Source organism: Octodon degus, unplaced genomic scaffold, assembly GCF_000260255.1.
Source record: "Octodon degus isolate 3935 unplaced genomic scaffold, OctDeg1.0 scaffold00046, whole genome shotgun sequence".
NCBI classification, from domain to species: domain Eukaryota; kingdom Metazoa; phylum Chordata; class Mammalia; order Rodentia; family Octodontidae; genus Octodon; species Octodon degus.
Genome location: NW_004524622.1, coordinates 8,364,197 through 8,384,836, shown reverse-complemented (window position 1 = coordinate 8,384,836; position 20,640 = coordinate 8,364,197). Strand labels below are relative to the sequence as shown.

Below are 20,640 nucleotides of genomic sequence, written 5' to 3'. Positions count from 1 at the left end.
ACAAGCCATGGCAATATTTTTGGTTTTGTTTTTGTTTTGTGTATCATTCAAGAAATATTTCTCTAACTCAAAGTCATCTTTTTTTTTCTTTTCTTTTGTTGCTGAGACAAATACCTGACATCCAGAATTAAGGAAGGAAAAGTTTATTTAGCTCACAGTTAGTGGAGGTTTCAGTCCATACTCAGCTGGTTCCAAGGCAGAGTGGCACATGGCAGAGGGCAGCAGTTCATGGTAGCAGAAAACAGCCAAGAGCAAAGGAGAGGAGCAGCAGCTGAGGCAGGTAGCAGGCTCTCTCCCTTTCTTACATTTTAATGCAGATTACCCACCCCAGGGCAGGAATAGCATTCACACTCATAATCCCAGCATTGGATTATGAATTAATCTCAAACCATAGGAGCTGCCCTATGACTGCATGAAGCTATGGGGGGACACTTAGATACAAACCATAGCAAAAACAAGCTGACTAAACAATAAAGTAAAAAGTAACCGGAGTAATTTTCGTAGTTCTGCTTACTGCCTAGTGAACAAATCAAAAGTATACATTTGTTAATTTATTCACTGATACTTTTTGAGTATTCATCTCTTGCTAACAGTTGATCTGCAGATTGACAGAGTTATAAAGATAAGTGACACAATAGGGAGAAAGAAATCCTTAGCTTTTAGAAACTCATAGCTTAGTTGTAAACAAATGAGGTACTTGATAAAGCAATGAACCAACAAACAAAACCAGTTCTGGGGCAGGGATATAGCCCAGTGGGACAAGCACCAGCCTGGTAAGCACAAGGTACTAAGTTTGATTCTCAGTATTAAAAAACAAAACAACAATAACAAAAACTTCCATAGGCAATATAATATAGCAGTATGTTAAAGAACATTGGGCTCAGAGAAGGTAAAATAACTAATTTTGATTCTAAGAGTTGGAGAAAGCTATAGGGAAACTTAAAATGTAAACTTCAAACTCATTTTGAAGAATGAGTTCAAGTATAAGAAAAGAACATTAATGAATGAAATGAGTATGTGTGAACTGTACATAGAGGTATGGTATGGTGAATGTGAGACTGGTTAAGCAGTTTGGTAGTATTAGAAAGTGCAATATGTGAATGTCAGCAAAGAGTACAAATAATGGTAAGGAAATTGTTAAGGTAGTTTGACCGAGATTGTGTCAAGTATTTTGAGACTTTTAGTAAAGACTTTAGTGGGTTTAATCAGGGGAATGATACCAGATTTGTACTTTTGAATATAGTATTTTGAGAATCTGAGCAACTTACTCAGTTGAAAGAAACAGGTAGTGGGATATCAGTTTAGGTCTACTGAAGAGATGTGAAGGACCTGAAGTAAAGTAATTATAATGAAAATATTTCTAGAAGAAAGGAAGATGATGAAGAAGAATGATACATTTGAAAGAGGTCTGCAAAGGAGATGAAATGAAAAATATTTGGTAATTGATTAAATGTATAGGGGAGTTTAGATGATCTTTATGTTTATTGATAAATTAGATGGATGATAGAACTATTATAGATAGGAAATACTTTTTGAGGATAATACATGTAATTTTGCTGAGAGAGAAGAAAAGGAAAAATTATTTTGGTGTCATCAAACTCTTTCTAAATCTGTTTTTACTTAGTACAGTCTAGTAGAAAGTCAAAAGGATATTTTCGTACTCTTTTGGAATGACATACAGTGGGTCTAATAGTTCCTTTCAAATGATTATCTAGTATTCCTGACCCTTTTTTGAATACTTATTCCAGAGGTATAAGTATTTTGTTTGTTTTGTATTTTTAGGGTTATGGTTTTCCAGTAAACCGACTTTTTGACCTTTTGTTTGAAATAAGAGATCAATACAATGAAATACTACTTAAGAAGTGGGCTGGAGTTTTCAGGTTAGTCTAAGCCTGGGTGCCTTAATGTATGAAGGACTTTTGAGAAATGCTCAACTAAGTGATTTTTGTATATGGCAATAAAATGTTTATAATCAAATTTTATTGTGGTAAACACACATGCAATTTACCATTTTTAGTATTTTTAAATGTGCAGTTCAGTCCTGTTAAGTGCATTCACATTGTTGCAGCCATTGCTATCTGTCTTGGAAGTTTTCATTTTTCCAACAAATTCTGTACCAATTTAACAATAAGTCCCCCATTTACTCCTTCCTATAGCCCCTGACTACTATCACCTTATATTGTCTCTAAAACGTATCTAAGTATTTCTGTAAGTGGAATCATACAGTATTTATCCTATTGTGTCTGAATCATGTCAAGTTTCATTTATGTTGCAGCATCTTTGAATTTCTGTCCTTTTAAGGCTGAATAATCTACTGTATGTATATACCACATTTTGTTTCTGCATTTACCAGTGGATATTTAGATTGTTTACACTTTTTGGCTATTGTGAGTAATGCTATTTTAAACATAAGTGTACCTTTATGTGTTTGGGTTCCTGCTTTCAAGTCTTGTGGGTTTTATACCTGGCCTCACAGACATACTGCATCAGAATCTGCACTTAACATGGTCTCTGGGTGGTTTCACACACACACACACACACACACACACACACACACACACAGAGGTTGACAAAGCTTTGCTCCAGTGAACCATTTCTAGGCCATGCAAGCCGCAGATTTGGTTTTAACTGTTGAATATATTCCCTTTTAGTAAACTTCTCTCATCATATTGGAAATAAAACATTATGCTAGTGGTTTATAATGAGATAATCTGTTCTGTACAAAGTGTTTTTAGTTGGAAAGAGCTGGCAAATAAGAGGGTTAATTCTCTCTGCTGAAAATAAGGAAAGAAACCCCTGTCCCTTCTTCTTACTTTAGAAAATTTGTATTTTTTCTCTCTTGGGAGTATATACAAAATTTTTGAAAAGAAAAAATAAGTACATATTTTTTTAAGACACTGTCATTCTGTTTTCTACAGTGGCTGTATGATTCAACTTTTAATTACATATGTATAATTGTTTTTCTGGTAAAAGATTACTTATAAGACTAAATATTCAAAGGTATTTTTATATTAGAGACAGATTTATAGCTTTATATTTGTTTTGAGGAAAGTGCTATTTCACAAATAACTTAGCTGGTTTAAAAATCTTAAAGACTGTAAATTACTTTTGTGATTAGCCACTTGCCTAAAGGGTATGGACTAAAATATTTTAGTATTTATGAGACTTCACTCTGCTATGAAAAGAGAAATCTGCTTCTTCTTTTAATTATTAAAAGCTTTCTGTCCTCTTTCTTTTTTTTTTTTACTTTCTATCTCCCTTCTCTTCTACCTTATCTCTCCCTTTCAACTCCCCCCTCCCTCTCTCGCTACCTTTTTTTCCTCTCTGTTTTGGAAGAGTAAATCTTGAAATCTTGCATCTAGGTTATTCAAAGTATGATACAAAGAATATGTCAGTAATATTTGATATTAAAAATATGTTGGCTCATTTAAATACCAACTTGGCACATAACTCCAACAGTTTTCAGAACTTTGATAATTGTCATTTTGAATTTTGTAATGGAAATATTTTGTCAGTGCCTCAGTGGTGTACAACGTGATGAATTTGTTTTAAAACCAACCAAATAAGTCTTTTTAAGCTTTTTTTTTTTTTTTTTTTTGGTGGAACGAGGGATTGAACTCAGACCCTTGTGCTTGCCAGGGAAGCACTTATTCCACTGAGCCATCTCCCTGGCCCCATATTTAAGCTTGTCATATCAACATTCTTTGAATATTGTCAAGGATTTCCCAAATGGATAATTGATAATATAGATGAGTCATAGATATCTATCATCATAGTAAGTACTTTTAAAATACAGATAGTGCATATTGATAGAGGCAGTAATCCTGTGACATATGCTATGATATAATGTGATGTTATCTTTTTAGTTGTGAAATGTTATAGTTGGCCTCCCTGCAAAGATATGCCCAAGTTTTTATAGTTGCTGATTATACTCTTATCTATGGCAGTGATATTGCTCCCTCAAAAGAGGGAACAGGAGTATTTTTCCCCATCTGTCTTTGGACATATGTTCCTTTTGTCTGTGAGCACACAGAAAGTAATTGTATTCATCTTTCAAGATTCTATAGAGGGGGTGCTGGGGAGATGGCTCAATGGAATAAGTGCTTCCCTGGCAAGCGCAAGGGTCTGAGTTCAATCCTCAGTTTCACAAAAAAAAAAAAAAAAGATTCTATAGAGTCCATAGTTTCTCTGTGACACTTTCCATGAGACATTCCTTCACCTACTCTGATAATTACTTCCTTCTTTGTCCTGCTTTTGAAATGCACACATTTCTTATTGTATGTTACAAACATTATAGTTTGTTTGCACATCTGACTGTCCTATTTGGTTCAAGAATGTAGATACTGCTTTTATTTTCATGAAGTGGGGAATTTTCAGCACATTTCAGAGCTTAGTTTATAATTGGTGTCATATTAAACAGAATTACAGGTTAAAATAAGTTAATGATTAAACATCAGCTATTTTAGGGCAGATAAGGTAATGTTGCAATAGTAGCATCAACAACAAAAAAAATCCCCCAAATCTCAATGAGTTCATTATTTTCTCATTCATAAAGAAGTCTGTAAGTAGGTTTAACACTCAGAGAAGCAAACTGTTTGCATTTGTAATTCTCTTCCTCAACATAGTGTGTCCCTTTTCACTATGGGAAGGAGAGTTACATAGTTGGCTCGTACAAATGCTTTTGTATTCAAAGCAATATATATTACTTCCATTCGTAGTCCAGTGGCCAAAACTAGTCATGTGGTTGCCTGTGAGAGAGCCATGTAGGAGAGCACATTGATACGTGATAAATAAATGGCTCTGCCTAACTATAAAAGGTCCTTTTCTCATCATAACTTTATGAGAGACCAAATAAATGTAACATACTGTTTTGCTATTCAAGAGCTTACAGCCTTAAAAACAATTTGAAAATTGTCCCTGTCATGAAATCTACATGGAATACTCTACATGTTATGGATCTATTTTTAGTTATTGGTAATGATCTTTTTGAAACTTTATCATCCTGAGAATTGTTCTAGACCAGAAAAGTAAAATTTAAGTACTGAGAGGCTATAAAGCAAACTAGTAGAAAGATGAGATTGTATGTGAACTTTGAGAGGTAAGACTTAATTGATACTGAATTTTAGAATTCTAGAGGATTAGACAGTATTTATCTGCTTGGACTGTTAATTGACAAAGGTGTTTTTGGTAGGAATTGGGATTTTCTAAAGATACTATGTTATAACACTGTAGTGACATGTTTTGTAATAATAAATTTTCACTACTCCTTTCTTAACAGGGACATTTTTGAAGAAGATAATTATAGCCCTATCCCTGTTGGTAGTGAAGAAGAGTATAAAATAGTCATCAGCAAATTTCCCTTTCAAGATCCAGATCTTGAAAAGGTAACAAGCTGGATTTTAAAATTTTTCTTAAGAACATTTCATTATTATTATATTAAATTGACATTGTAAGTTATAATGACTTTTGGGGATAATTTTTGTTGTATTGTATTAGAAAATATGTTTTGTTTATTTACTGCTATTTTGATGAAATTAAGAAGGGAGTCGCTTCTTGGCCTTTTGACTAAGATCAAGTGAAGAAGGGACTTTCCTGGGGATATTAGAAGCATTTGTTATAAATATTAGGTAGATTCCTTGGGCAAGTGTTACTAATATTGGCTAGGTTCCAAATTAAATATATTAAATGTTGAGTAGATTATAGTAACAAGAGTGTATTTTGGGAAAAAATATTCATTACTATGGAAATTTTTGTGACTCTTAAAAAGTAGTATATTTCTATAAAAACATGTAATTCTATTTTCGGCTTTTCTTACTTGATTAAGTAAGAGATACATGAAGATCAGAACTATCTGCAGATGAGTTCTGGAAATAGGAATGGATATTTTTAGAGTCAGTACAACTGGACGAAAGACAGGATAGAGAAAAAAATACACCAGAATATGGATACTCTGCGATATCGATGAGTGCACATATATGTACGTACATGCACACAGACATGCACAAATTGCACCTATCTAGTATCTCTAGGAAGAATCATCTTCTAGGAAAAGAATACTGTATTTTCCACAACTGTTAGTTTTTTTCTTTTATTTTTCAAACTGCTTATACATTTCTACATTTTTATTCCTTCAGAATGAGCATGACTGAATGCTGACTGAATTATGTGACTTGTGATTATAAATTTTTGTCATTTCTATGTATAAAGAGCTATATTATGTATAATAATCACTAAATACAGAGAAAATTAGACTGCATAACTTTTGAATTTCAGCTAATACTGCCATTGATACATGTTTTCTGTGTTTTCATGCCTAGAAAAACCCCAGAATAATTCTTCTTCTTTTTTTTGACAGTCTCACTATAGTTCAGGAAGGTGATCCTCCTACCTCTGCCTCCTGAGTGCTAGGATTGCAGGCGTATTCCACCATATCCAGCTCAGAATAATTATTTTTTAAGAGAATAAAATATAATGAAAAACATTAGAAATTATAAAATTCGATGATAGGAATTCAGCTCTGGTTGTTATAGTGGATATTGTGTGGTCTTTAATTTAATTGTTCATATTAGCAGATATAAACATGCAAAATTGGTCCAAACAAAAACATTGAAAAGAAGAAAGAAAAAAAAAAGCATTCTCTTTCTTTCTCTTTCCCTTTCTCTCTCTCTCTTTTTTCTCTTTCTCTCTCATTCTCCCTCCCTCCCTCCCTTCCTTCCTTTCTTCCTTTTTTCCTTTCCTCCTTTCCTCCTTTCCTCCTTTCTCTCATCCCAGTTGTTCCTTCCCTTTGAGCAGTTTCTGTCCCTTTCACAGTATCTGTTGTACCTTTCCAATTTTATTTACTTTTTCGGATTTTTATACTAGGGAGACAATACAATATTCATACATGTGGGTCTGATTTAACTTATGAGTGTGATCTCTGGTTGCATCTATTTACCTATAAAGGCCTTGAGTTTATCTTTCTTTATAGATGAGTAATACTCCATTGTATAAAAATACCACATCTTTTTTATCCACTCCTCAATTGATGGGCATTTGGGTTGTTTCCACGATTTACCTGTGGCAAAGTATGCTGCTGTAAACATGGGTGCACATATATCACTATGGTATGATGCTTCTAGTTCTGGGAAAATACTCAGGCAGGGATTATCTGGGTTGAATGGAACCTGTAGTGCTAGCTTTTTTGTTTGTTTGTTTGTCTTTTAATGTATTTGGTTGTTACAGGGTATCACTATGCAGCTTGGACTTATAGTGAACTTCCTGTTTTCAGCCTCCCCAGCACTGGGATTAAAGGCATGTACTACAGGGCTGGCATGTCATGTGGATTGAACCATGGTCCTTGTGCTTGCCTAAGCAGGCGCTTTACTCCTCTGAACTATCTTGCTGGCCCCTAATCCTATTTGTCTGAGGAATCTCCACACTGATTTCCATAATGTCTACAGTTCCTCTGGAGAAGGGTCCTTCTTTTCCCCACAGCCCCAATTATTCGCACATTTTGAAATCCCAGAGTTGTCCCTGTTTAAAAATATTACCAGAATATTGTACATTTTGTAGCTTGGTATGTTTGTTTGTTATTCTAGTTACTAGTAAGGGGTTTGTTCACTTTATAGTATCTATTATAGCTAGAAAGAAGCAGGCATCTCCTAAAAGGTTTGCTTATCATCAGAAGAAGTATTGTTATTTGCTGTCTCTGCTTGTTAGTAGTCTAATGATACTATTTAAACATAGTGTTAAGTTGCTACATAATTTTTTTCAGAAATCTTTTTCATTTCTTTAAAATATCAAAAGCAGTATAGAAATATAACAATAGAATTTTTGGTGAATTTGTTATTAATTTAAATGTGAAATGAAGTTACTTTTTTTTACATTTTATGTGATTAGAATGTTTTTTCTTAAAATTTCAAAAACAGTATTTTCTCTTTCCACAGCAGTGTTTCCCGAAGAAATTTCCCATGTCTCAGTCAGTACCTCATATTTATATTCAGGTTAAAGAATTTATTTATGCCAGCCTTAAATTTTCAGAGTCACTGCACCGGAGGTAAGCTTTTTAAGAAATATCTTTTAATATGAATTTTATAAAATATTAACACTTTATTTTTATGCCATGACTTTTAATGGTTATCATCTTACTGGAAAGGATTATCTACGTTAGATGTATTTAAGGTTAAGTCTCTATAAATTGATTATTGTCTTTTGTTTGTTTTCTGGAGACAAGGTCTCACTATGTAGATGACACTGGCTTCAGACTTGGAGCAGTCCTACATCAGCCTCCCAGGGTGGTATGCACCACCACACCTGGCCCAATCTAATATTATATTTTTAAACTTTTTATTGTGTAAATTCCTCAGCATATGTAAAAATAGAAATGATATTTATTTATTTGTTATAGGGTCTTGCTACACATTTCAGACTTGTAGTGAATCTCCTGTCTCAGCCTCCTCAGTGCTGGGATTACAGGCATGTGCCACCATACCTGGTTTGGGAGCCAGCATGGTGTGCCCAGAGTTTTGGAGGTGGCATAGTGTGTAGTACCAGGGACCAAACTTGGACCCTTGTACTGGCCAGGCAGGCAGTTAGACCACTGAGCTATCTCCTCAGACCAAAAGGTAGAGACAGTTTGTTGAAATGTAATAAATGTTACGCCATATTCATTACTTTTTGCTGAAGTACTCGAAAGTAAATACATACCCTTGGTAATGACTTTTTATCCATGAGTACTTCAGAATGTGCTTCTAAAAACAGAACTTTTCTTCACTTAACTGTACTTACAAATATCATTTCCCTAGTACATACCAGTGTTTTGGGTCATTTTCAGAATATCTTTTTACATTTGATAAATTTGAATCTGGATCCAAACAAAGTCCACATCTTTCATTCATTGTTGAATCTTTTTTAACCAATGTCCATTTTGATCTATGTCATTGATTTGTTGAAAACCAGATATCGTTGTTCTTTCTTTCTTTCTTTTTTTTTTTTTTTTCTTTTTAAATGTATTTAGTACAGGGTCTACAGAGTCTCACTACCCAGATCAGGCATGTAGTGGTTCTCCTGTTTTTTAGCCTCCCAAGCACTGGGATTACAGCTGTGCATACTAGGACCAGTGTCAGTTCCCATTTCAGCATGTGGAAGGGTGGGGGATCAGCACACCCTGGGGGTGGGAACCCTGGTCCCTGTATCTGCCTAAGCAGGCACTTTAATCCCCTGAGCTATCTGGCTGGCCACTGTTCTCATTCTCAATAGTGGAGAGTAGTGCAATTCTTGGTAGCTCTAGCTAACTGTTATGGTTTGTATATAGGTGTCCCCCTCAAGCAGTCATGGGGCAGCTTCTTTAGTTTGTGATTGATTATTGTGGGTGTGGGTGCTGCACCTGCCCTGAGGCAGGTAATTTGCATTACAATGTGAGGAGGGGAAAGAGGCCAGCTAACTGCCTGAGGTGCGGCCACTCTTGCTCTTTGCTGCTACCATGAATGGCTGCTTTCTGCTATGTGTCACTCTGCCTTAGAGCCAGCTGATTATGGACTGAAGCCTCCACTGACTGTGAATTGAATAAACCTTTCCTTCCTTCATTTTGGGTGTTGGATATTGGTTTCAGTCCATACTCGTCTGGCTTCAAGGCAGCGTGGCACATGGCAGAGAGCAACTGTTCATGGAGGCTGCCAAAAATGGAGAGTGAAGAAAGTGGCAGCAGCCCTGGCAGCTAGGTAGACTTACATTGTATTGTAGTATCTAAAATTGTCTTTAGAGACGTTTGTAATGGAGTATGATGAAACTTAGTATAAGTAGCTAGTGGAGTGCTCTGTAGAGATTTTGATACAAGTAGCTAAAGGAAAATTCTTAAATTTTGGCATGTATTAGAATTACCAGAGAAGTTGGTAAGACCCTGGGCCTTACCCTCAAGTTTCTAACTCAGTAAATCGGAGACAGTATTTCTAATAATTTCCTCTATAATGTTGATGCTACTGATCAGAGTAGGAGAACCAGTGGTTTATAGGGACAAATAGCACAATGTAGGCTATATATTAGACATTTGCCTTCCTTTCTTCTTCTTCTTCTATTCATATTATCCATAAACAAGAATCAGCCTTTTTAAAAAACTCTATTTACATAGGAAAAACAAAGTCTTAAAATCAGATACTCCCTAACCCTGGCAGACACATATTTCTTATTCAATTTATGCCTTGTATAAATCCAAAATAATAGTAACATACAAGATACACAACATAATCTAGCTTTTGAAAAACAATGAATTCAAATGAGTGTAACTGAAAAGGAATAACAAAATGATTTGTATTAAAATATGTTGTTATAGTGAATTTATTTTGGGCCACAAATAGTTGAGTCTTCAGTAATTTATCCCTAATTTGTTTTTCATTTTGTGTTCTTTTCTGATCTGAAAGGGGTGAGGATGAGGTTCAGTAATAAAAAACTTTTCTAGCATATGCAGAACCCTTAGTTTGATGTTTGCATCACAAAAATAAAATAATGAACAAAGTAAAATAGGCAGTTATGATGCTTAAGAACAAGCTGTAAACAGTTTGTTTCTTGTTGCTGACACTTATTGAAATAGGACCTTGAAAATTTTAACTAATTTCTTTTAAACTACAGTTTCCTCATCTGTAAAATGAAGGAAACAGTTTGTATGGTGGTTGTAAGAAGAAAATGCTGTAAAGCTCTTTGCATAGTTCCTGGCATGTGGTAGACTCAGAGCTTAGGAGAAGGGATGCTACAATAATAGATGTGGGACAGAAGTGTTTCTGATTTTCAAAGTGTTAGAAGAAGATTGGAGTTAAAGTTCATAGGAAGATAACTGGTCATTGTCAGGGAAATCTTGCTGGTACAGATAGGACTCAGGTACTGACAGGTTTTCATTCAGTGTTTTTACTTATGAAGAAAAAGTATGCATTGAGATGTAGGGAAATTAAACAGAAGACATTATTTGAGTAACTTTTCCTCAGGCAAAGATTCTATACAGTGTCTTGTACATAATTTAATGTGTCAAAAGAAACTAGAGGAGTTGGCATCCACCTGTCTTTTATCAAGGTGTGTAAGTTGCTTGTTCCAGGGGCATCATTGATGGATTAGAAGTTTTTTGTCTGTATATTTGATGACAACCCTGAAACTCTACTGGAGGTGCTTATTTCTTGGATTGTGTTGAATATAGATATACAAAACCTGAAATAAATATTTTCCTTGAGCTGAATCCCCAGCACCAAAACCAAAACACAAAGCAAATGAAAAACAGAGAAAGTATAGCTGTATTAGTATGGAAAACATTAAGAGTAGTGATCAGTATACCTGTTTTGTCAAATTTTGCTTGATTTGCATTTTTAAAAATACAGTGTAGGGCTGGGGAGATAACCTCAGCAGCCTAAGAACCTGCCTGGCAAATGCAAGGACCTGGGTTTGATCCCTGGTACCATGTGCAGCACTGGCCCTGGAACCCTGGGCGTGTTGTGCTAGCCACCGAAATTGGTTGTGGTGGCACATGCCTGTAATCCCAGCCCTGAGGAGACTGAGACACGAGGATCATTATGAGTCAGAACTGCATAGTGAGTCCCTGTACCAAATAAATAAATATTGAAAAAATATATATGATGTAGTAAATAGTTGTGCTTCATAGATTTTTAAGAAAAGTATTGCAATGAAATAAATGGTAAGTGGATGCTGAGTTTGAAACCTAAGTCTGAGGCAGTATTTCTAAATTAGGGATAATTTTTGTTTCTCTCATTAGCACTACCCCCATCCCCATTTGTCTAAGGACATTTTGTTTGTCACAACTGGGGGTCGGGATGAGAAGAGGTGCTGCTTAGAATTGGTAGGTAGGGTCCAGCGATGCCGCTTAACATCCTAGATGTCTTACTTACTCTTATTGAGGGATAAATACCCAACGTTCAAAATGAAGGAAAGGAAGGTTTATTTGGCTCCCAGTTACTGGAGGTTTTAGTCCATACTCAGCTGGCTCCCAACTCAGAGTGGCACATTGCAGCGAACAGCCTTTCATGGCAGCGGCAAAGAGCAAGAGAGCAAAATGGAGGAGTAGCAGCCACTCAAGCAGATAGCTTCTCTTCTTACATTGTAATGCAAATTACCTGCTGCAGGTGCAGCATCCACACCCACAATCCCAGTGGATCTTGAGCTAATCACAAACTCTAGAAGACTACCTCATGACTGCTTGAGGCTAGATTTTACAGAACAGTTTCCACAGGTAATCCACAGGAAAGAATTATCCAATCTAAAGTGTCAGTGCTGAAATTGAGAATACATGATCTATGGACAGTTTAACAGTTTAAATGATGGCTCTATTCAAGAGTTGTTATTCATTTAAGTTAAAGGCCTGATACTTACAAGAGTTAACTTTTTAGTGCTAGTTTAACAATCTTTAGGTGTTAAGAAGTACCATGGAGTTTTGTGCACCAAATTAAAGTTCAAGATAATTTATTTTTTATGTCTTTTAAAATGTTAATGGAAATGGATGGTTTAGTTACTTTAAAAGTTAAATCTGGTTGTAGGTACCAAAAGATCACATCAGCCAGGTATGGTGGCAACATGCCTGTAATCCCAGCACTTGGGAGGCTGAGGCAAAAGGATTGATTGCTGTGAGTTAGAGGGCAACTTGGGCTACAAAGTGAGTTCAAAGCCAGCCTGAACTGCATGATAAAATCCAGTCTCAAAATGACTGAAAAAAAGGCCTGGTCAAATAGCTCAGCAGATTAAAGCACCTGCAAGCAGGCACAGGGGCTGGGAGTTCATCCCTGGGCCTGCTTTGCTGGCCCCGCCCCCCAAGGCACACTGAGCTGGCAGTTGCAACTGGGTGTGGTGGCGCGTGCCTGTAATCCCAGGTTTTGGGATGCTGTAAACAGGTGCATCACTGCGAGTCTGATCTATTAGTGAGACTTTGAACACTCTGTAGACCCTTCCCAAAAAAAAAAAAAAAAAAGACCAAAAAAACAAAAGCAAAACATCAGTTCATGTTTTAAAAGTAATTTTAGGGCTGGGGATATAGCTCAGTTGAATAAGTGTTTGCCTGGCAAGCGCAAGGCCCTGAGTTTGATCCCTGGTACTGCAAAAACAAAAACAAAAAAACAAAACAATAAATATTTGGGGCTGGGGAAGATAGCTCAGTGGAATAAGTGCTTGCTTGCTTAGCAAGTGCAAGGTCCTGTTTGATCCCTGGTACCACCAAAAAAAAAAAAAAAAGTGAAAATGAAAAAAAATCCATTCTCTAAAAGTAATTTTTAGCTTTAGCTGTATGTGAGATATTTTGCTAAATGACTGTCCTGCAGTGGAGTCAATAACTTAACAGTAGCTTTATTTCCTTCTATTAATTACTTGATAAGGTTTTGCTGTAGTGATTGATTGAATACTTTTAAATTACCTCACAAGTCAGTGTGTTACTTTATTGGAAATGTACCTTTTTTGGAACTAAAGTTTTTGATTTAGTATGAGTTGTAATACAAAGACATAAAATGATGATTTAGAACAAATTATTTTAATAAATTATATTAAATTATCTAGAGTATTAACTGTACCCTTGAAAAGTTTAATAATATCAACCTTTGTCTTTAGCTCAACAGAAATAGATGATATGCTTAGAAAATCAACAAATCTGCTGCTGACCAGAACTTTGAGTAGCTGTTTACTGAACCTTATTAAAAAACCACATATAGGTTTGACAGAGGTAGGTTAAGAAGACACATAACCAATTGTTTTAATATATGAAAAAGTTATTATAAGTTATTGCTAAACACCATTCTATAACACTATCTTTGTAATATCATATATGTTTTTATGTGAAAAATTACTGTAAGTTTTTGTTGAATACAACCCTATAGAACTAGTTCTGTACTATAAGCAGAGTTGTAAAAAATTTAATCATTGGTACAAATTCAAGAAGTGTGGTGAGGTGGCGTGCACCTGTTATCCCAGTGTTGGGGAGGCAGAAAACAGGAGGATCACTATGAGTCTGAACTGCTGAGTGAGACCCTGTACTAAATAGAGTAAAAAAGAAAAAGTGTGGTGAAAGAGTTTAACATGGGAAATAGATAGTTGAAGATGTAAAAATACATATTTAAAATTCTATATTTGAAACTCTGATAGATGTACTTTACTTGGGGAGCTGAAATCCATGTTTTTTACTTGTTGCATATGTATGATATGAAAAATACTATAAGAAGTTATACTAAAATAATTGGCAGACTATTCATAGATATTTTTAATAATGTTACCGTTCATAGCCAGTATGTGCAGCTGACATGAAATAAGATAATCATACCATGTCTTGGCTATAATTATGCAGAAGTGGTACATTTACTAGAAGTAATAATCCTGGTTTTAAAAATCAAGCATCACATAATGTATAACTTTTATTGGATGTATTTTGTGTTTTCTAGCTGGTACAAATCATCATAAACACAACACACTTGGAGCAAGCTTGTAAATACCTTGAGGACTTTATCACTAATATTACAAATATTTCTCAAGAAACTGTTCATACTACAAGACTTTATGGGCTTTCTACTTTTAAGGTATGTAAAAATCTCACCAAAACTTTTGATTTTGAGGCAGGAGGATATTTAAGTTCAAGGCTATCCTATGCTACAAAGTGAGCTCAAGGCCAGCCTGAACTGTATATAGTGAGACCTTTTCTCCAAAAGGTTAAAAAATAAAAAGTTTTAAAAAATTCATTTAATCAAACTTTAAAAGTTATGTTTACTATATATGTATGATTCCACTACATTCCTAAGCATTGAGAATTAGAGATAATCACAATCCACAATGAGCAGATAAATGTCAGTTCTTTTTCAATCTTTTTTTTTTTTTTTGCTCCCAATGCCTTCAGGGCAGGTTTGGCTGGCTTGAGTTGTGGGGCTCGAACCACAACAACCTGAGCCTGATTGCTTTGTTGAAGCAGCCACTTAAAGAACTGAGCTAAGGCACAGGCCCCCTCTTTTTCAATCTTTTAAACATCTTATTAAAACATATTAATTTTCTACAGCATTATGTTTTGTTCATGTTTAACATTAAGTGGTAGTGCCAAATCAGTGAAACTGAATTTCCACTAATATTTCACAGTTCAGTATTAAATGAATTTAATGTTAACACTTATCCAGACCTTAAAAGTGTGAAACCCAGGAAAGCAACTAAAAGTCAAGTTTAAATGAGTTGTTTTAACATATTTGTGATGGGGACATATTTGTATGTCTTAACTGGTGGGTGGCTCTGAACCATCGGTGATACATTATGACTATCTCATTGGGCAGCATGGGACAGTCCCATTGGGTGGTATAAGCTGCCTGATGGGACAGTCATGATGGCCCAGACAGCAGGAACATGTTAAAAATAAATGCTTCTTAATTCAGCAAATAATTTTTTTTATGCATCCTAGGTGTCTTGATTGCAGTGTGTAACGTTTATGATATGTGATTAGTAAATACAGTGAATTTTAAATTTTAAAACTTAGGGCTGGCCAGATAGCTCATCAGACTAAAGTACCTGCTTAGACAGAGCACAGTGGCTGGGGTTCAATCTCCAGCATGCCATACTGGCCCTGTCCCCGGGGCATGCTGAGAGACTAGGTGTGGGGTGTGTGTGTGTGTGTGTGTGTGTGTGTGTGTGTGTGTTTTCCTGGGGATCAAACTCAGGACCTTCTGCTTGTCAGGCAGGCACTTAATGTCACTGAGCCATGTCACCCAGCCCCTTAAATTTTAAAACTTTAAAGAAATTATTTCTCCCTTTCCTTGGTAGGAATTTTGTGTACATAGTGCAGTTGACAGAAAATAACAACAGAAAATATAGAATGATCATTGCAAAATACTCATAGTTTTGTAAGTCAGTACAAGAGGGAAATTAAAAAATTCCTAGAAGCTTCCTAAGGAATTTTAAAATTTCCTTCTTATTTTAATCAGTGACACACTAATCATTCAAAAGTGAACCTTTTAATCTACACGTGTTTGTATACCTTGTATCATTTCTCTTGTCGTTCATTTCTAGCTTGATTCCATTATGATCTGATAAGATACAAAAAATTATTCCAGTTTTCTGTATTTGTTATGACTATGGCCTAGAGGATAATCTATTTTGGGGAACGTTCTTTGAGGTGAAAGAAAGTACTCTGCAGTTGTTGGACAACATATCTGTAGATGTCTGTTACATCCATTTGATCTATAGTATAATACAGTGGTACCTTGGTCATGAGGACTTTGGTCATAGGAGTGTGATAAAATTTTATTTTTGTTTGTGAGCTCTGCATTGGGTGATAAACGTAACAGCTATCTTTCCTACATGAGCATGAATGTGACCAACCTTTCCAGAATCATGGAATAAATTAAGTGTAGGAACTGGTTAGTCTCCCAGTGTACCTGGTTGGTGGCCCGATGGCTGATTGAGAGAAGAACTCAGAACAGTAGGGTCATTTTTTTATATCTTTGCAAAATTACGAGACACAGCCTATAATGTCCAGGCAGGATGTTTTCTCCAGACTGAGGTAGCTTGACTGCTTTAGGCAATAAGGCCTCATCTTGCCCTCACATATGATCAATTTCCAACTTTAGCAGCTCCTAACAATTAAGTTTTTGAACTGAGGTACTATTGTATAACTCTATTGTTCATTGATTTAAAAAAAAAAAAAAAAAAAAAAAAAAAACAGGACGACTTACCTATTGGTGAGAGTGGAATATTGAAGTCACTTAATATTTTTGTATTGGGGCCTATATGTACCTTTATGATGAACAGTGTTTGTTTTATTGGGCAAACTAATGTTTGGTGCATGTATATTTACAGTTATTACATCTTCGTCCTTATTTTCGGTTTTCCCTTTGCATGGAACATCCTTTTCCATCCTTTCACTTTCAGTCTGCATGGTGAGATATGTTTTTTACAGGCAGCAAAGGATTGGGCCTCACTTTTTAATCCAATCTACTGATGTGTGCCTTTTAATTGGACAATTACGACCATTTACATTCTAAATTGTTATAGAAGTGTATGTACTGATTTCTCTCTTTTTTTTTTTTTTTTTGTAGTGTTTAATTTTTTCTTAATTCTTATTGGCTTATATACTCTACTTTCCTCTGTAGGATTGATTCCTTAAGTATGTCCTACAGTGTTGGCTTAGTAGTCATGAATTCCTTTAGTTTATACTTACCTTGTAAGGTCTTTATTTCCCTTTCAAGTCTTTTTTTGGGGGGAAGGGGCTCTGGCTCAGGCTGCCTTCAGGACGGGTATAGTAAGGAATGAGGAGCTGGGGATGGAACCATAGTCTCCTGCACCTGACTGGGTTTGCCCTATCAAGCACTTAAACAACTGAGCTATCCCGCAAGTCCCTCTCCCTTTAAAGTCACTGGATAAAGTGATTTAGATTAGTAGTGCTTTTCTTTCATGGCTTGAACTACATAATTTTATGCCCTTCTGGCTGTAAGTGTTTCTGCAGAGAAATCTGCAGTTATTATAATGGGTTTGCCTTTATAAATGACTGGGAATTTCTCTCTTGCAGCCTTTAACATTTTTTCTTGTTCTATACTCTTGGCATTTTAATGCTAATATGGACAGTTGTTTTTCTGGTCATGCGTATTTGGTGTTCTGAATGCCTTCTGTACTTGGATCTCCATTATCTTTGCCAAAATTTGGGAGGTTTTTGCTATTATTTTACCAAATCGATTTTCTTTGCTTTAAGTTACCTGATCTAAACCGAACCATACCAAACATTTGTGAGTTTGGTCTTTCAACTTTGTCCCAGAGTTCTTGGATATTTGTTAAGCATTCTTTTTTTTATTATTTATTTATTTATTTTTATTTTATTTTATTTTAGGGAAGGGTCTACAGGGTGTTCAGGGTCTCACTACTAGATTGGACTCGTAGTGATCTGCCTGTTTACAGCCTCCCAAGAGCTGGGATTAAAGGTGTGTGCCTGGATATTCCTAATTTAATTTTTCTTTTACTTTGAAGTGTAATACTTCATCAACCTTGTATTTAAGCCCTAAAATTCTGTTTTCTGTTTGATTCAGTCTGGTAATGCTTTCCTGAGTTTTTTATTTTATTTTTTATTTGTTGAGATCTTTATTTTCAAGATTTCTGTTTGATTCTTCTTCAGAATCTCTGTCCCTTTGAATTATTCCTTCATATGCTGAGTTGTCTTCCTTAATTCATTCAGCTTTTGATTTGTGTTGTCTTTGAGGTCATTATTATAAAAAGTCATTTTTTAAAATTCTTTCTGGGATTTTATTCACTGTATTATCTACAATCAGTCTCTAAGGGCCAGCAAGATAGCTCAGCAGACTAAAGCGCCTGCTTAAGCAGAGCGCAGAGGCCGGGGTTCGATGCCCTGTGTGCCGTGCCAGCCCTGCCCCAGGGCATGCTGAGGCGTAGATTGAGACTGGGCATGGTGGCATGCACCTGTAATCCCAGCCCTTGGGAGGCTGAAAACAGGAGGATCACTACAAGTCCGATCTACATAGTGAGACCCTGTAGACCCTGTACTAAATACAAAATAAAATCAGTCTTCCATTCTATGGTATCTTTAGGTTCAGTTACCAATACATTATGAACCTATGGAGGAGTCAATGCTGCTTTGTTTTTTCATACTTGTTCAGTTTTCATGTTGAGATTTTCTTATCTGTTAGGATGGAATCTCTTCCACTTTAGGTGAGGAACTTTTTAGTGACATGAGAGGAAAATACCACCTGAAGTTATGATGATAACACAAACACAAACCAGATACTGAAGTGTAGTAAAAGTCAACTTAAAAGCAAAAGCTATACCACTATTAACAATAGAAAAGAAAGCAGCAGTAATCATATAGAACAAATTAAAAGGTTAAAAATTAGTAAATTGAAAAATATGACCCAGGGAGATAGCTCAGTAGAATAAGTGCTTGCCTGGCAAGCACGCGGTCCTGAGTTCAGTCACTGGTACCAGGAAAAATGAAATAATAGTAATAAAATAGAGGGGTAAAGAAGGATAATAATAAAAGAGGCAGCAAGATCTAAAGTGTTTTTGTTGTTGTTCTTGTTCCTGTATGGATCTTTTTTTTTTTTTTTTTTCCTGTATGGATTTTTGAGACAGAGTCTCACTACGTAGTTCAGGCTAGCCTTGAACTCATTTTGTAGCCCAGGGTAGCCTTGCATTTATGGCAGTTCTTTCTAGGCCTTCTTAGTGGTGGGATTACAGGCATGTGCTGCCATGCATGGCCTTTTAAGACTTTTTTAAAAAGACTTTATTAAAAGAGAAAATGAAGCTTAGATAAGAGGAGAAACGAATGAAGATAAAAATCTAAAGAATAGAAAGAGTAACCACAGTTAGAAAAGAGTAACAAGAAAAAAAACTAAAAAAAACAATTGAGGATAAAAATAATATAATTACGTAAACATACAGGAAAAACATTAAAAAATAATTTTAAGAGAAAAAGATACTTAAAAAATAAATTTAAAAAAAAAAACTGAGACCATAAGAATCATATAGAACAAATTCCATGCTGCGTTGTTTGGATCAGTAGTGTTTCTTTCTAGCACCTCTAGTATTGGAATCACCTCCTGTGGGATAGAGAAAGAGAGTCGTACCTGGGGTGTCTTATGTTTGTTTGTTTTTTTTCCTACTTAAATTAATCAAAGCTCTGTCAATTCTGAGTCCTACCTTTTTGATGGGGTCAGTCAATGCTATATTGTCTACTTCAGTTTTCTATTCACTCTAGAGGGTTTTAAGTCTGATTTATTTATTTTCTTTCCGTATACTTGGCATTATTGCTATCCCCAACTAGTTCTGCAGCACTTTACTTGCTCCAGATACCCACCCTCCTGCCTGTGGGCTTAGGAATATGGGGTTATCTTTGGAAAGTAAGTAGACCACCACACGCTGTGCTGGAGGGAGGCAGTGTGGGTGGGGAGGGGCAATGGGGGTGTCCAAGTAACCTGTAAACTTGATGCTGACTCCTTCAGACCCAGTCTTTTCAGAAAACTACAGAGCAACAGATTTAACTTCTTGCTAAGAGGGTGCTGTGCTGCCCACAGTGCTTTCCACAGCCTAAGCTCTCAACTGATTGAACTTCTCTAGGGAATCTATGACTTATCTTTATTTAGCCTTTCCATGACTGCCTCTCCCTTCCAGTCACTGCAGTGGGGTGTGCCCCGGGGACCCTGAAGTGTGGAAGTTACATGAACTCTGATCCTCTGAGTAGCTCAATCTCAAACAGTAAGCTTCTCAGGATGGCTCTTGGTTTTACCATTACAAAATAGGTAAGGTTAGTGCTGCTTTAGATTACTTTTCCAAAGCTAAAATGCCATGATAGAGGAATCACTTTTAGAGTACATCCTCACACTCAGTATATAGCTTGCAATAACTGTGGGTTTTTCTTTTGGTGAGGGAGGTAGGTTTGCCTGCCTTCTCCAGACTTACTTTTTGTTTCCTTATGTGAGCCTCTGCATGTTTTGGCATTATAGATTGTATCATACTTTTCTCTGTGTTGCCTTCTATTTCACCATGAGTTTTACCTTTTTCTTGTTTATTTGAGCCATTTTCTCTCTCCCTGCAGAAGTTTCTTTTTTGTTCAAATTTTTTTATTTTATGAAAAAACGCCTCAAATTTTATAATCAAGTAATAAGAGAATAACAATAGCTAATATACACTGTATATTGTTATCTTCAAAAAAGTTACTCA

The 20,640-nt window shown here is 35.7% G+C and overlaps 1 protein-coding gene across 2 annotated transcripts in view; it reads left to right on the top strand.

Moving 5' to 3' along the window:
• The window catches only part of Exoc6 (exocyst complex component 6), a 246,711-nt gene that overhangs the window by 114,858 nt on the left and 111,213 nt on the right, over positions 1–20,640 (top strand). Inside the window, exons 13-17 of one of the 2 annotated variants that reach the window (XM_023716247.1) lie at positions 1,783–1,880; positions 5,279–5,384; positions 7,929–8,035; positions 13,564–13,675; positions 14,388–14,522. In XM_023716247.1, the coding sequence (XP_023572015.1) occupies positions 1,783–1,880; positions 5,279–5,384; positions 7,929–8,035; positions 13,564–13,675; positions 14,388–14,522 (558 nt within the window). Of the gene's footprint in view, positions 1–1,782; positions 1,881–5,278; positions 5,385–7,925; positions 8,036–13,563; positions 13,676–14,387; positions 14,523–20,640 lie in introns of both variants that reach the window. The other variant, XM_004632054.2, reaches the window with a different exon arrangement.